The sequence below is a fragment of the Macaca fascicularis genome, chromosome 19 (assembly GCF_037993035.2).
Source record: "Macaca fascicularis isolate 582-1 chromosome 19, T2T-MFA8v1.1".
Taxonomy (NCBI): Eukaryota; Metazoa; Chordata; class Mammalia; order Primates; family Cercopithecidae; genus Macaca; species Macaca fascicularis.
Genome location: NC_088393.1, coordinates 62,791,605 through 62,806,079, shown reverse-complemented (window position 1 = coordinate 62,806,079; position 14,475 = coordinate 62,791,605). Strand labels below are relative to the sequence as shown.

General features: G+C 47.4%; 1 protein-coding gene and 1 long non-coding RNA gene across 5 annotated transcripts; one reads left to right on the top strand and one right to left on the bottom strand.

Annotated features, from left to right (window-relative positions):
* Positions 1 to 286: 286 nt before the first annotated feature.
* On the bottom strand, positions 287 to 6,448 carry NCR1 (natural cytotoxicity triggering receptor 1). Of its 4 annotated transcripts, none has more exons than XM_045380037.3 (7): positions 6,370 to 6,448; positions 6,257 to 6,292; positions 5,783 to 6,067; positions 3,908 to 4,186; positions 3,364 to 3,411; positions 1,212 to 1,259; positions 287 to 732 (listed from the first exon to the last, which is right to left on the bottom strand). In XM_045380037.3, exons 1-7 carry the CDS (start codon positions 6,401 to 6,403, stop codon positions 545 to 547), a joined length of 918 nt encoding a protein of 305 aa, XP_045235972.2. In that variant the 5' UTR covers positions 6,404 to 6,448; the 3' UTR covers positions 287 to 544. The 4 variants fall into 4 exon arrangements, with proteins under 4 accessions (XP_045235972.2, XP_065390986.1, XP_005590406.3 ...); XM_005590349.4 differs by having other exon boundaries at positions 302 to 732; positions 1,212 to 1,262; XM_065534914.2 differs by lacking the exon at positions 6,257 to 6,292 and having other exon boundaries at positions 293 to 732.
* On the top strand, positions 5,572 to 7,064 carry LOC141409157 (uncharacterized). Its single transcript, XR_012428012.1, has 2 exons — positions 5,572 to 6,026; positions 6,362 to 7,064. It is a non-coding gene; the product is annotated as an uncharacterized lncRNA (long non-coding RNA).
* Positions 7,065 to 14,475: the final 7,411 nt, after the last annotated feature.

Sequence of the window (14,475 nt, the reverse complement as noted above, 5' to 3'; positions counted from 1 at the left end):
GAGCCTAGAAGAGACCATAGGATTTGTCTACAAAAGAAATTCAGCGGCTGGGCGTGGCAGCTCATGCCTGTAATCCCAGCCCTTTGGGAGGCCGAGGCGGGGGGATCTCTTGAGATCAGGAGTTCAAGACCAGCCTGACCAACAGGGAGAAACCCCGTCTCTACTAAAAATACAAAATTAGCCAGGCATGGTGGCGCATGCCTGTAATCCCAGCTACTCGGGAGGCTGAGGCAGGAGAATCGCTTGAGCCCAAGGGATGGAGAGGTAGAGGTTGCAGTGAGCCAAAATCACGCCATTGCACTCCAGCCTGGGCAACAAGAGCAAAACTCTGTCTCAAAAAAAAAAAAAAAAAACCAGAAAGAAACTTAGCATGTAGTTCTCCCACCCTCTGCGTCGTCCGGGATGCTCTGACAAATGGAATGCCAGTGTCCCCTGTCCCCTGTTCCCTGCAGTGACTCCCTCCTCCGTGGGTCTGACACAGAGCTCACGCCACCGAGGCTCAACACCAGCTTTCAGTTCCACCCATGGCCACTGCGTCTCATGGTCATTCTTCAGAGTCTTTGTGTTTGTTCAACCTTCTGCCTTCCCAAGTGGAAGCTCTGCTGGCTTGCTCTCTAGTCCTCTTCCTGCTGAGCCAATCTTCAACCAGGAGACACACTAGAGCCACCAGGACTAGGAAGGCCAGGCCCATCCGAAGGAGATTCTGGGCAGTGTGGTCCCAGAGGGCAAGGTCTGTGGGCAGCAGGAGAACAGGGTGATTGCTGACAGGGATGTAAGGACACCCTCTTTTTTTTTTTTTTTGTACACGGAGCCTCAGTCTTGTTGCCCAGGCTGGAGTACAGTGGCACGATCTCGGCTCACTGCAACCTCCACTTCCCGGGTTCAAGCGATTCTCCTGCCTCAGCCACCCAAGTAGCTGGGACTACAGACACACACCACCATGCCCGGATAATTTTTTCCTATTTTTAGTAGAGATGGGGTTTCGCCATATCGGCCAGAACTCGAGACTGGCAGGAGTTCGGCCAGTCTCGAACTCCTGACCTCAGATGATCTGCCCGCCTCGGCCTCCCAAAGGGCTGGGATTACAGGCGTGAGCCACTGCGCCTGGCCAAGGACACCCTCTTGTTCCGTTCATCCCGATCTCCTTCCCAGGTCATTACTCTATGCCCAGCTCCTTCCTTCAGAGCCTATGGCCCCAGGTGTCTACTTACCTTTCTGGAGTCCCGTCTCTCTGGTTAAAAGGCAGGTGTCCCAAGAGTCTGCTGATAATAAGGGAAGTGAAGAAAAGAGAATGATGTTGACGTCTTCCGCCCCCGCCCTCCTTCCCTTGGGTCCGCCCCATGACGTTCTGCAGCTTTGCAAGGTCCTACCCTACCCTGCAAGTCCCAGGAGCTTCATCCAGCAGGTAAAGCGGAAGGGTCCACAGATGGACACACCGGAGGAGGAATTCCAGTCTAGAACTCATGAGCATGTATCTTTGCACCAATCATGTCTTCTATTTTTGTTTGTTTGTTTTTTTTTTTTTTTGAGATAGAGTCTCGCTCTGTTCCAGCCTCCCGAGTAGCTGGGACTACAGGCACACGCCACCACACCTGGCTAATTTTTTTCATATTTTTAGTAGAGATGGCGTTTTTGCCAGCCAGGCTGGTCTCGAACTCCCAATCTCAGATGACCTGCCTGCTTTGGCCTCCCAAAGGGCTGGGATTACAGGCCTTCCAGGCTGGAGCGCAGTGGTGCGATCTCAGCTCACTGCAACCTCAGCCTCCCGAATTAAGTGATCCTCTTGCCTCAGCCCCGAGTAGCTGTAATTACAGCATGTGCCACCATGCCTACCTAATGTTTGTATGTTTAGTAGAGATGGGGTTTCACCACGTTGGCCAGGCTGGTCTTTTTTTTTTTTTTTTTTTTTTTTTTTTTTTGAGACGGAGTCTCGCTCTGTCACCCAGGCTGGAGTGCAGTGGCCGGATCTCAGCTCACTGCAAGCTCCGCCTCCGGGGTTTACACCATTCTCCTGCCTCAGCCTCCCAAGTAACTGGGATTACAGGCGCCCGCCATCTCGCCCGGCTAGTTTTTTGTATTTTTTAGTAGAGACGGGGTTTCACCGTGTTAGCCAGGATGGTCTTGATCTCCTGACCTCGTGATCCACCCGTCTTGGCCTCCCAAAGTGCTGGGATTACAGGCTTGAGCCACCGCGCCCGGCCGGCCAGGCTGGTCTTGATCTCCTGATCTCAAGTGATCCACCCACCTCTGCCTTCCAAAGTGCTGGGATTACACGTGGGAACCACACGGCCCAGCCCCTGTCTTCTGTGTAAGCCTCATTTTCCTCATTAAGTCATCATTACCTCTTTCCCCTCACAGGTAGTCAAATTCAAAGTCTCACTATTTTTTTTCAATGTCCTAACGGTGCAGCCCCAGCCCCATCCCATCCCCACTGTCATTTTCCAAACATCATTTTCAACCCTCCTGGCCTCATAGTTATTATTTTATTACCCCAGTCATCGTCCTGCCCCAGGGCACAGGCAGAGGCCATTTCCTCTCTCTGGAGCCTCCTTTCTCATACTATGCACTATATATATATATAATTATATATATATAATATACACTATATAATATATATATAATATACAGTGTATATTTTATATATATTTTTTGTTTTGTTTTGTTTTGTTTTTGTTTTTTTTGTGAGACGGAGTCTCGCTCTGTCACCCAGGCTGGAGTGCAGTGGCGCGATCTCGGCTCACTGCAACCTCCGCCTCCCAGGATCAAGTGATTCTCCTGAGTAGCTGGGATTATAGGTGCACACCACCACCATGCCCGGCTGTTCTTCGTTTTAGTTTTCTTTCTTTTTTTTTTTTTTTTGAGACAGAATCTGTCTCTATTGCCCAGGCTGGAGTGCAATGGTGCAATCTCAGCTCACTGCAACCTCTGCCTCCCTGGTTCAAGCGATTCTCCTGCCTCAGCCTCCCAAGTAGCTGGGATTACAGGTGAGTACCACCATGCCTGGCTAATTTTTGTATTTTTAGTAGAGATGGGGTTTCACCATGTTGGCCAGGCTGGTCTCGAATTCCTGACCTTGTGATCTGCCTGCCTCAGCCTCCCAAAGTGCTGGGATTACAGGAGTGAGCCATAGTGCTCAGCCTAATTTTTGTATTTTTAGTAGAGATGGGGTTTCGCCATGTTGGCCAGGCTGGTCTTGAACTCCTGACCTCAAGTGATGCACCATCCTGGCCTCCCAAAGTGCTGGGATTACAGGCGTGAGCCACTGCTTCTGGCCTCGATGAATATTTTGAATGAATGCCATGTTTTTAGTGTCCCTGGGAGGCTCTGATCTCTCCTCTGAGCTTAGAAGGACTAGTTACTCACCGGGAAAGGTGGGGTCTGTAGGTGCAAGGCTGGTGTTCTCAATGTCGCCTGGAAAAGGAGATAAAGAAAAAAAAGTAAAGATTTTGGGTTTCCTCCAGTCTTGCCATTCTTTTTTTTTTTTTTTTTTTTTTTTGAGATGGAATCTTGCTGTGTTGCCCAGGTTGCAGTGCAGTGGTATGATCTCGGCTCACTGCAACCTCTGCCTCCCGGGTTCAAGCGATTCTCCTGCCTCAGCCTCCTGAGTAGCTGGGACTACAGGTGTCCGCCACTCCGTCTGGTTAATTTTTGTATTTTTAGTAGAGACAGGGTTTCACCGTCTTGGCCAGGCTGGTCTCGAACTCCTGACCTCGTGATCCACCCGCCTTACCATTCCTTTCTCTGCTCCCTCCTCCTTCCTGCTTCTGGTGTTCTTCCTCACATGACCAACTGGGCTCCCAGGAAGTGGACGTCCCTTGGACACCCTCCCCGTCACTCTCTGGGCATCCCTTAGGGCTCCGGGTAGGACACGGCGGCGGGGGCTGTGGGGAATTGAGCATTTCCTCACCTGTGACCAGGAGCTTCACTGGCTCACTGGGGAAAGACCAGGCATAGTTGTTATAGGAGCCAAAACATCGGTATGACCCTCTGTGGGCTGTGGTCACAGGGCCCATGGGGAACTCCGCCTGGACCTTCCCGTAGCTGCGCTGCACGTCTCTGGATCTTCCCTCCTTGAGCAGTAAGAACATGCTTGTTGCTGTGTCTAGACGGCAGTAGAAGGTCACCTTCTCACCCGAGGTCACTTCGGGTCCAGGATGAACCGAGAGCGTGGGTGTGTCATACATTTCTATGAGAGAAGGTGGGGCCACCGCACCAGAAACTCAGAGATGAGCAGCCAGCTATTTGTATATTTTCTCCTTTCTTTTCTTTTCTTTTTTTTTTTTTTGAGACGGAGTCTCGCTCTGTCGCCAGGCTGGAGTGCAGTGATGCGATCTTGGCTCACTGCAGTCTCCGCCTCCTGGGTTCAAGCATTTCTCCTGCCTCAGCCTCCCAAGTAGCTGGGACTGCAGCGGCCTGCCACCATGCCTGGCAGCCAGCTTTTTTTTTTTTTTAAATTATTATTATTTTGGTCAAATACACACAATAGAAGATTTACCATCTAAACCATTTGTTTTTTTTTTTTTGAGATGGAGTCTTGCTCTGTCACCCAGGCTGGAGTGCAATGGCATAATCTCGATTCACTGCAACCTCTACCTCCTGGGTTCATGCCATTCTCCTTCCTCAGCCTCCCGAGTAGCTGGGACTATAGGTGCTCGCCACTACGCCCGGCTAGTTTTTTGTATTCTTTAGTAGAAACGGGGTTTCACTGTGTTAGCCAGGATGGTCTCGATCTCCTGACCTCGTGATTCACCCGCCTTGGCCTCCCAAAGTGCTGGGATTACAGGTGTGAGCCACCGCGCCCGGCCGCTAAACCATTTTTTAAAATGGTACAGGGTCTTGCTCTGTTCCCCAGGCTGGAGTGCCATGGCACTACCTTGGCTCACTGAAGCCTCGACCTCCTGGGTCAGGAGTTTGAGACCAGCCTGGTCAACATGGTGAAACCCCGTCTCTACTAAAAATGCAAAAATTAGCCGGGCGTGGTGGCCCATGCCTGTAATCCCAACTACTTGGGAGGCTGAGGCAGGAGAATTGCTTGAATCCGGGAGGCAGAGGTTGCAGTGAGCTGAGATTGCACCACTACACTGCAGCGAGGGTGTCTCAAAAAAAAAAAAAAAAGCTAAATTTTGTTTTTTAGAAAAACACCACCTGGCCAGGCGCGATGGCTCACACCTGTAATCCTAGCACTTTGGGAGGCTGAGGCGGGCGGATCACCTGAGGTCAGGAGTTTGAGACCACCCTGGTCAACATAGTGAAACCCTGTCTCTACCAAAAATACAAAAATTGGCGTGGTGGTGGGCGCCTGTAATCCCAGCTACTTGGGAAGCTGAGGCTGGAGAATCACTTGAACCCAGGAGGTGGAGGTTGCAGTGATGGGAGACTGCACCATTGCACTCCAACCTGGGTGACAAGAGTGAAACTCTTCTCAAAACAAACACAAAAACCCCACCACCTGTGATGGGTGAGGGAAGCAAAGTGTTAGCCACTGCGCCTGGCCCACAGGCGTTGTTTTTGAGGACGTTCCTCAGTCATACCCCTGCACACAAATATCTATCTCAGAATCTGTGTCTTGGAGAACTTGACCGAGGACACATCTACTCATAGGACATAGAGACACTGTCTGCAGACAACGCCTTGTAGGCTGAGATTGTGATGGGGATCACCCCTCCTCCAGCCTCCTACCGAGACAAGCAGTGTCTGAGTGGGGCTTGGAAGAGTTTATAGATGATGCTCCATCCCGGATGCAGACTGAGCTCACTCTCCAGTTAGAGAACCGGACAGTTACCTGTTACCACCAGATCCAGCAAGTCGCTGCGCTCTGACCAGAGCTCCCCAACCCGATAGATGCAGCTGTATCGCCCTGCCTTGCGGGAGTTCATGTCCGGGATGTGGAATTTGACTCCATTAATCCGTTCAGGTGGTTTTGGTCTCTCCACGGCAAAAAGGCTTCCTTCAAAATGCAGCTGGTATTCAACAGCTCCATAACTTCCCTGGCAACAGAGGGTCGCTTGCTTTTCCTTCGGAACCATGTAAGTGGATTCAGCCCTGATGATCGGTTTTGGGAGAGTCTCTGGAAGGGAATCAGAGGCTGGAGTTCCAGCTGAGCCCCGTCCCCCCAACCATAGGCTCCACCCTGCTGCTGGCCCCAGGCCCTCCTGGGAAGCCAGCACCCCGCCCCCCTCTCCCCAGCCGTGCTTGGGTGGAGGGTGCTTGGCCTGAACCCGAAAGAGTGACCCTGGGCTTTGAAGGAAGGACTCACGCTTTGGGGCGCTGATTCTCTGGCTCAGACACAGCCCTGGAAGACGGGAATAATGAGACCCGTTGCCTCCCAGGCACACCCTGATCCCATTCCCCTTCCATGCAGGAACTCACCAAGGCAGAGCAGGGCACGGAGCGTGGAAGGCATCGCTCAGATTCTACCGGCCGAGTGCTGAGCAGCGGGGTGGGGACTGAGCCCAGCGGGCCAGGGAGATGCACAGGAAGTGGTGGGTGAGCCCCAGCGCCCATCGCCAGGAAGCTTTCATGTTGACTTTTTTCATTAGAACGTTCACCACTCCCCCTCCACCTCTGACCATGAGCCTACGGAAAGGCCATGGTCCCTCTGACACATCCGCGGTCTAGCCAGCTCCTCTGACACTTGTCTGCTCAGCCTGAAATGCATTTCTGGGTCAGCTTCTCAATTCTGCAATGTGAAGGTGGTACCCAGAGCTGACCGTGAGAAGTCAGGCCTAATGACGCTCAGAGGAAACCCCCCGAGAATCGTATAAAAACACAGGGAATTTCACAGTGAGATACTGGAACAGGAATGAAAAGAAATTAAAGAAGTGTCACAGAACGAGCTGCAGACAAAACTCCTCAGACACCGGATTAAAGAAGGAAGAGGTTTTTTATTCGGCCGGGACCGTCGGCAGACTCACGTCTTAAGAGCCGAGCTCCTCAAAAAAAGAAATGCTTGGCCTTTTTAAAGGCTTACAACTCTAAGGGGTCCACGTGAAAGGGTCGTGATAAATCGAGCAAGCGTGGGAAACGTGACTGGGGGCTACATGCATCAGGTAACAGAACAAAAAGTTTTACAATGCTTTTTTCATACAGTGTCTGGAGTTTACAGATAACACAAGTAGTTTAGGTCAGGAGTTGATGTTATTATTATTCCTTTTTTTTTTTTTTTTTTTTTTTTGAGAAGGAGTCTCACTTTATCTCCCAGGCTGGAGTGCGGTGGCGCGATCTCGGCTCACTGCAAGCTCCTCCTCCCGGGTTTACGCCATTCTCCTGCCTCAGCCTCCCAGTAGCTGGGACTACAGGCGCCCACCACCACGCCCGGCTAATTTTTTGTATTTTTAGTAGAGACGGGGTTTCACCGTGTTAGCCAGGATGGTCTCAATCTCCTGACCTCGTGATCCGCCCGCCTCGGCCTCCCAAAGTGCTGGGATTACAGGCGTGAGCCACTGCGCCCCGCCTATTATTCCTTTTTTTAACTCCTAGGGCCGGGTGGTGGTGCCAAGGTTGTCTGGCTATTTATCTTACTTTTGCTTCTTTCTAACTTTTTGCTTTCTGTCTCCTCCTGTCTTGTGAACTAGGCAAGGTTGGGGGAGGAGGGCAGCAGGAGGAGTAGTGGTCTCCTCCTTCCTTAACAGCAAAAGCTCAGTTGTATGTAAGAAAACTCAATTCCCCCTGAGGAAGAGAAAGAGGTGGAATCCTTTAAAAATTAGCTGCCTGTTTTTCTTTTCTTTTTTTTTTTTTTGAGACTTTGAGACGGAGTCTTGCTTTGTTGCCCAGGCTGGAGTGCACGATCTCCGCTCATTGCAAGCTCCGCCTCCCGGGTTCACACCATTCTGCCTCAGCCTCCAAGTAGCTGGGACTACAGGCGCGCACCACTACGCCCGGCTAATTTTTTGTATTTTTAGTAGAGACGGGGTTTCACCATGTTAGCCAGGATGGTCTTGATCTCCTGACCTCGTGATCCGCCCACCTCGGCCTCCCAAAGTGCTGGGATTACAGGCGTGAGCCACCGCGCCCGGCAGCTGCCTGTTTTTCTGTCTGTGGCTAGCGAGCCTTATCTCTCTCTTCCCAGGCATTGTGAAGGCCCCGTTTCTCCAGCTGTGCAGCCACAAGGTCACTAGGCAGATAAACTCAAGTCGCAAAACATGTTTTTCCTTGAAAAGTACAAAAGAATGTAACGCATATCTCAAAGGAATAACCGTCTTTGTTTCTCGCTTCTGTAATATGCTTCCCCCTGCACAGATCTCCCCCGGCCCCATGAAATGCTTAAAAGGTAACCGGACTCTTTGTTGTTCGGAGCTCAGTCTTTTTGGATGTTGATCTGACTGCCCCTAATGGAGGAGACCACCCTTCACATTGTCTTATGCCCAATTTCTGCTTCCAAAGAAAGAAGTAAAAACTAAAAGGCAGAAATGAAATCCACAGGCAGCCAGCCCGGCGCCCAGCACCCTGGGCCTGGTAGTTAAAGATCGATCCCTGACCTAATTAGTTCTGTTATCTGTAGATTACAGACATTGTATAGAAATGCACTGTGAAAATCCCTATCTTGGGCTGGGCGCGGTGACTCATGCCTGTAATCCCAGCACTTTGGGAGGCTGAGACAGGCAGATCACGAGGTCAGGAGATCGAGACCATCCTGGCTAACACGATGAAACCCCATCTCTACTAAAAAAAAAATACAAAAAATTAGCCGGATGCGGTGGCGGGAGCCTGTAGTCCCAGTTACATGGGAGGCTGAGGCAGGAGAATGGGAGACTCTCTCAAAAAAAAAAAGAAAAGAAAAGAAAAAAAAGAAAATCCCTATCTTGTTTTGTTCCAGTCTAATTGATCTAATTACCAGTGCAGGAGTTTGAGACCAGCCTGACCAACATGGAGAAACCCATCTGTACTAAAAATACAAAATTAGCCAGGCATGGTGGGGCCTACATACCGGTGGGTATGTACCCGGTCACATACCCCCTGCTTGCTCAATCGATCAGGACCCTCTCATATGCACCCCCTTAGAGTTGTGAGCCCTTAAAAGGACAGGAATTGCTCACTCGGGGAGCTCAGCTCTTGAGACAGGAGTCTTGCCGATGTCGCCCGGCCCAATAAACCCCTTCCTTCTTTAACTCGGTGTCTGAGGAGTTTTGTCTGCCGCTCGTCCTGCTACACACCTAAATAATAATAATAATACATCCTCCTCAACCCCTCGGTCTCTCTGATTCCTAAATTATCCCGCAACGATACCATCTCACACCAGTCGGAATGACCGTTACTGAAAAGTCAGAAATTAACAGACGCTGGTGAGATTGTGGAGCAAAGGGGACACTTACTATTTATTTTTTTATTTTTTTGTTTTCTGAGACCATGTCTTGCTCTTGTTGCCCAGGCTGGAGTGCAGTGGCACGATCTCGGCTCACCGCAACCTCCGCCTCCCAGGTTCAAACGATTCTCCTGCCTCAGCCTCCCTAGTAGCTGGGATTACAGGCATGCACCACCACGCCTGGCTAATTTTGTATTTTTAGTAGAGATGGGGTTTCTCCATGTTGGTCAGGCTGGTCTCAAACTCCTGACCTCAGGTAATCTGCCCACCTCGGCCTCCCAAAGTGCTGGAATTACAGGCGTGAGCCACCGCGCCCGGCCCCAAAGGGGACACTGATACAGTGTTGGTGGGCGTGTAAATTAGTTCAGCCACTGTGGAAAGCAGTTAGGAGATGTTTCAGAGCACTATAAACAGAGTTACCATTCAGCCCAGCCATCCCATTACTGGGTATATATCCAAAGGAAAATAAATCATTCTACCAAAAAGACATATGCACTTGTATGTTTGTTGCAGCAGGATTCACAATAGGAAAGACATGGCATCAACTCAGTGCCCATCAGAGGTGGATTGGATAAAGACAATGCGTTATGTATACACCGCAGAATGCTATAGGGCCTTGAAAAATCACAAGGTTATGTCCTTTGCAGCAACATGAATGCAGCTGGAGGCCGTTATCCTAAATGAGTTAACACAGAAACAGAAAACCAAATACTGGCCAGACACGGTGGCTCACGCCTGTCATTCCAGTACTTTGGGAGGCTGAGGCAGGTGGATTGCCTGAGGTCGGGAGCTTGAGACCAGCCTGACTAACATGTGGAAACCCTGTCTCTACTAAAAATACAAAATTAGCTGGGCGTGGTGGCACATTCCTGTAATCACAGCTACTCAGGAGGCTGAGGTAGGAGAATTTCTTGAATCTGGGAGATGGAGGTTGCGGTGAGCCGAGATGGCGCCATTGCACTCCAACCCGGGCAACAAGAGTGAAACTCCATCTAAAGAAAAAAAAAAACCACATACCACATGTTCTCACTTATAAGTGAGAGCTAAACATTGGGTAAGGAGGGGAGCAAGGCTTGAAAATTTACCTATTTGGTAATATGCTCACTACTTGGGTGACTGGATCATTAGTGCAAGCCTCAACATCATGCAATATACTCATTAAAAAACTGCACATGTATCTGCTGAATCTAAAAAGATAAAAATAGGGGTTTTAACGCTGGCTCCTCTGCGTACAACATACATATGCTTGGATAAGTTAATTGGTTTAATCAGAATGGAATGATAACAGTCTTCTTCAAAGATAGTGCTATAATGTTTCAATAAAATAAACGTGAAAAGAAAAGCTTTTCATTCAAAGAACTTCATAAGGAAAGAAACATTTCCTTTCTTTTTCTTTTTTTTTTTTTTTGAGACAGAGTCTTGCTCTGTCCCCCAGGCTGTGGTGCAGTGGTGCGATCTTTGTTCACTGCAACCGCCGTCTCCCAGGTTCAAGCGATTCTCTTGCCTCAGCCTCCCGAGTAGCTGGGACTACAGACACCCAACACCACGCCTGGCTCATTTTTGTACTTTTAGTAGAGACGGGCTTTCACCACGTTGGCCAGGCTGGTCTTGATTTCCTGACCTCAAGTGAATCTTCCCGCCTCGGCCTCCCAAAGTGCTGGGATTACAGGTGTGAACCACCACGCCCGGCCAAGAAACATATCTTTTAAGTAAGTAACTACACTTAATAAAAAAAATTCTATGCAGAAGTTGTTAAGATCTACAGTAAGAACAAATGTTCTATCTGTGACATTGTGAAGAAGAAAAAAGAAATCCATGTGTTTTTTTATATATATATAGTTATATATATATTTTTATATATAATATTTATATATTTATATATAATATTTATATATTTAGATATAATATTTATATATTTATATATATTTATTTATATATTTATATATTTATAGATATATTTATATATTTATAGATAATATTTATATATTTATAGATAATATTTATATATTTATATATAATATATATTTTTATATATAATGTTTATATATAATATATATTTTTTATATATAATATTTATATATAATATTATATTTTTTATATATAATATTTATATATAATATTATATATTTTTTATATATAATATATATTTTTATATGTAATATTTATATATAATATTATATATTTTTTATATGTAATATTTATATATAATATTATATATTTTTTATATGTAATATTTATATATAATATTATATATTTTTTATATATAATATTTATATATATATATGTACACACTATGCATAGTTTTCAGCATTCACTGGGGCCTTGGAATGTATCCTGGTGGATACAGGTAACTACTGTACAAGACTAGTTGTATCTTCTTGGGGCAAACAAATGTGCTAATTCTTTTTTTTTTTCTTTAAGATGGCGTCTCGCTCTATCCCTCAAACTGGGGTGCAATGGTGTGATCTTGGCTCACTGCAACCTCCACCTCCTGGGTTTAAGGAATTCTCCTGTCGTAGCCTCCTGAGTAGCTGGGATTACAGGTGCATGCCACCACACCCAACTAATTTTTGTATTTTTAATAGAGACAGGGTTTCACCATGTTGGCCAGGCTGGTCTCGAACTCCTGACCTCAAGTGATCGGCCCACCTTGGCCTCCCAAAGTGCTGGGATTACAGGCATGAGCCAGGTCCTCACACCTGAGCCCCCCTCTCAGCCATAACATAGTTACCTTCACCAAATAAATATAAGAATACTTTTTTTATTATTATTTTGAGCTTTTAATTGTGACATAATTCCAGACTTACAAAAAAACTGGCAAAAATAGTTTAAAGAATTTCTGGCGAGGCACAGTGGCTCACACCTGTAGTCCTAGCACTTTGGGAGGCTGAGGTGGATGAATTGCTTGGGACCAGTCTGGGGAAAAAAAAAATGCAAAAAATTAGTCAGGTGTGGTGCTGTGTGCCTGTAGTCCCAGCTACTTGGGAGGCTGAGGTGAGAGGGTCATCGGAGCCCAGGGAGGTAGAAGCTGCAGTCAGCCATGATCGTGCCACTGCACTCTAGCCTGGGTGACAGAGTGAGACCCTCTCTTTAAAAAAAAAAAAAAATTCTGTAATTTCTTCATCCAGATTTCCCCAAAGTTAGCATTTTACTCCATTTGCTGCATCATTCAGCCTTTCTCCCTCTCTCTCCCCGAAAAAAGTGTGTCTAATTTGCATATGATGCCCTAAACCTCTAATCACTTCAGGTTATAGTTCCTAAAACCAAGGACATTCTGCTATGTTACTGATGTTCAAGGTCAAGAAATATCACTGATATGGCACTATTGTCTGATCTATCCACTTTATTCAAACGTCACCACTTGTTTTACCAGTGACATGTATTTGGTTTAGGATTTAATTCAAGATTACACAATTTATTTAATTGTCATGTCTTTTTTTTTTTTTTTTTTGTGAGATGGAGTCTTGCTCTGTTGCCCAGGCTGGAGTGCAGTGGTGCAATCTCAGCTCACTGCAACCTCTGCCTCCTGCGTTCAAGCGATTCTCCTGCCTCAGCTTCCTGAGTAGCTGGGATTATAGGCACTCACAACCGCGCCCAGCTAATTTTTGTATTTCTAGCAGAGATGGGATTTCGTCACGTTGGCCAGGCTGGTTTTGAACTCCTGACCTCAGTTTATCCACCCACCTCGGCCTCCCAAAGTGCTGGGATTGCAGGCATGAGTCACTGTGCCTGGCCTCTTTTAAAAAATAAAACTATAGACTTTATTCTGATTTCACCAGTTTTTCCACTAACATCCTTTCTTCGCTCCAGGAGCTCAAGTGATCCACCTGCCTCGGCCTCCCTAGGTATTGGGATTACAGGTGTGAGCCATCTGGATCTATTTAATTCAGCCTTAAGCCCACACCTGCATTCCTGGGACTGTCCCCTATCTACAGGCTGTAAGCCATGTTTGAGATGATGAATTTCAAGCCATGACTCAACCACTTAAGTGGTAAGTGACACAGAGGATATTACTAATCATTTTTTTTTTTTTTTTGAGAATGAGTCTCGCTCTGTCACCCAGGCTGGAGTGCAGTGGCGCGATCTCGGCTCACTGCAAGCTCTGCCTCCCAGGTGCACGCCATTCTCCTGCCTCAGCCTCCCGAATAGCTGGGACTACAGGCACCCGCCACTACACCCAGGTAATTTTTTTTTGTTTTTGGTAATTTTTTTTTTTTAGTAGAGATGGGGTTTCATCATGTTAGCCAGGATGGTCTTGATCTCCTGACCTTGTGATCCGCCTGTCTCGGCCTCCCAAAGTGCTGGGATTACAGGTGTGAGCCACCGCACCTGGCCTTTTTTTGGTATTTAAAAATACAACTTGATTGAGATATAATTTACATGCCATAAAATTACCCATTAAAAATGCATAATTTAATGGCTTAGATTTGGTGGTATTCAAAGAGTTGGTGCAACCGTCAACACAGTCTAATTTTAGAATGTTGTCATCACTGCCCTTCAGAACCCCAGGCCCATCAGCTGCCCATCACCATGATCCCCTCACTTTCCCGGCCCTAGGCAACCACTCATCTACTCTCTCTAAAGACCACAAGGTACTTCTCAAAAATTGTGGCAAAATATACATAACATCAATTTTAATATTTATAAAGTTTTCTAAGTTCAGGTGTGGTGGCTCACGCCTGTAATCCCAGCACTTTGGGAGGCTGAGGTGGGCGGATCACGAGGTCAGGAGATAGAGACCAGCCTGGCCAACGTGGTGAAACCCCGTCTCCATTAAAACACAAGAAATTAGCCGGGCGTGGTGGAGGGCCCCTGTAGTCCCAGCTACTCAGGAAGCTGAGGCAGGGGAATCACTTAAACCTGGGAGACGGAGATTGCAGTGAGCCAAGATCGTGCCAGCCTAGTGACAGAGACTCCATCTCAAAAAAAAAAAAAAAAAAAAAGTTTTCTAAGGCTAGGTGTGGTGGCTCATATCTGTAATCCAAGCACTTTGGGAGGCTGAGGTGGGCGGATCACCTGAGGCCAGGAGTTCGAGACCAGCCTGACCAACATGGTGAAACCCTGTCTCTACTAAAAATACAAAAATTAGCCGGGTGTGGTGGCGCCTGCCTGTAATTCCAGCTACTTGGGTGCGGGGGTCTGTCCTGCAGATCTCAGCTGTATGACAGATGAGA

What these genes read in the sequence shown, in the direction of transcription:
- NCR1 (XM_005590349.4), bottom strand. Translation starts at nt 6,403, where the DNA reads ATGCCTTCCACGCTCCGTGCCCTGCTCTGCCTTG. An exon ending in GAGAATCAGCGCCCCAAAGC is followed by an intron (nt 6,068 to 6,256) that starts GTGAGTCCTTCC and finishes ATTCCCTTCCAG; the next exon opens with AGACTCTCCCAAAACCGATC. An exon ending in AGTGAAGCTCCTGGTCACAG is followed by an intron (nt 3,412 to 3,907) that starts GTGAGGAAATGC and finishes CTCCTTTTCCAG; the next exon opens with GCGACATTGAGAACACCAGC.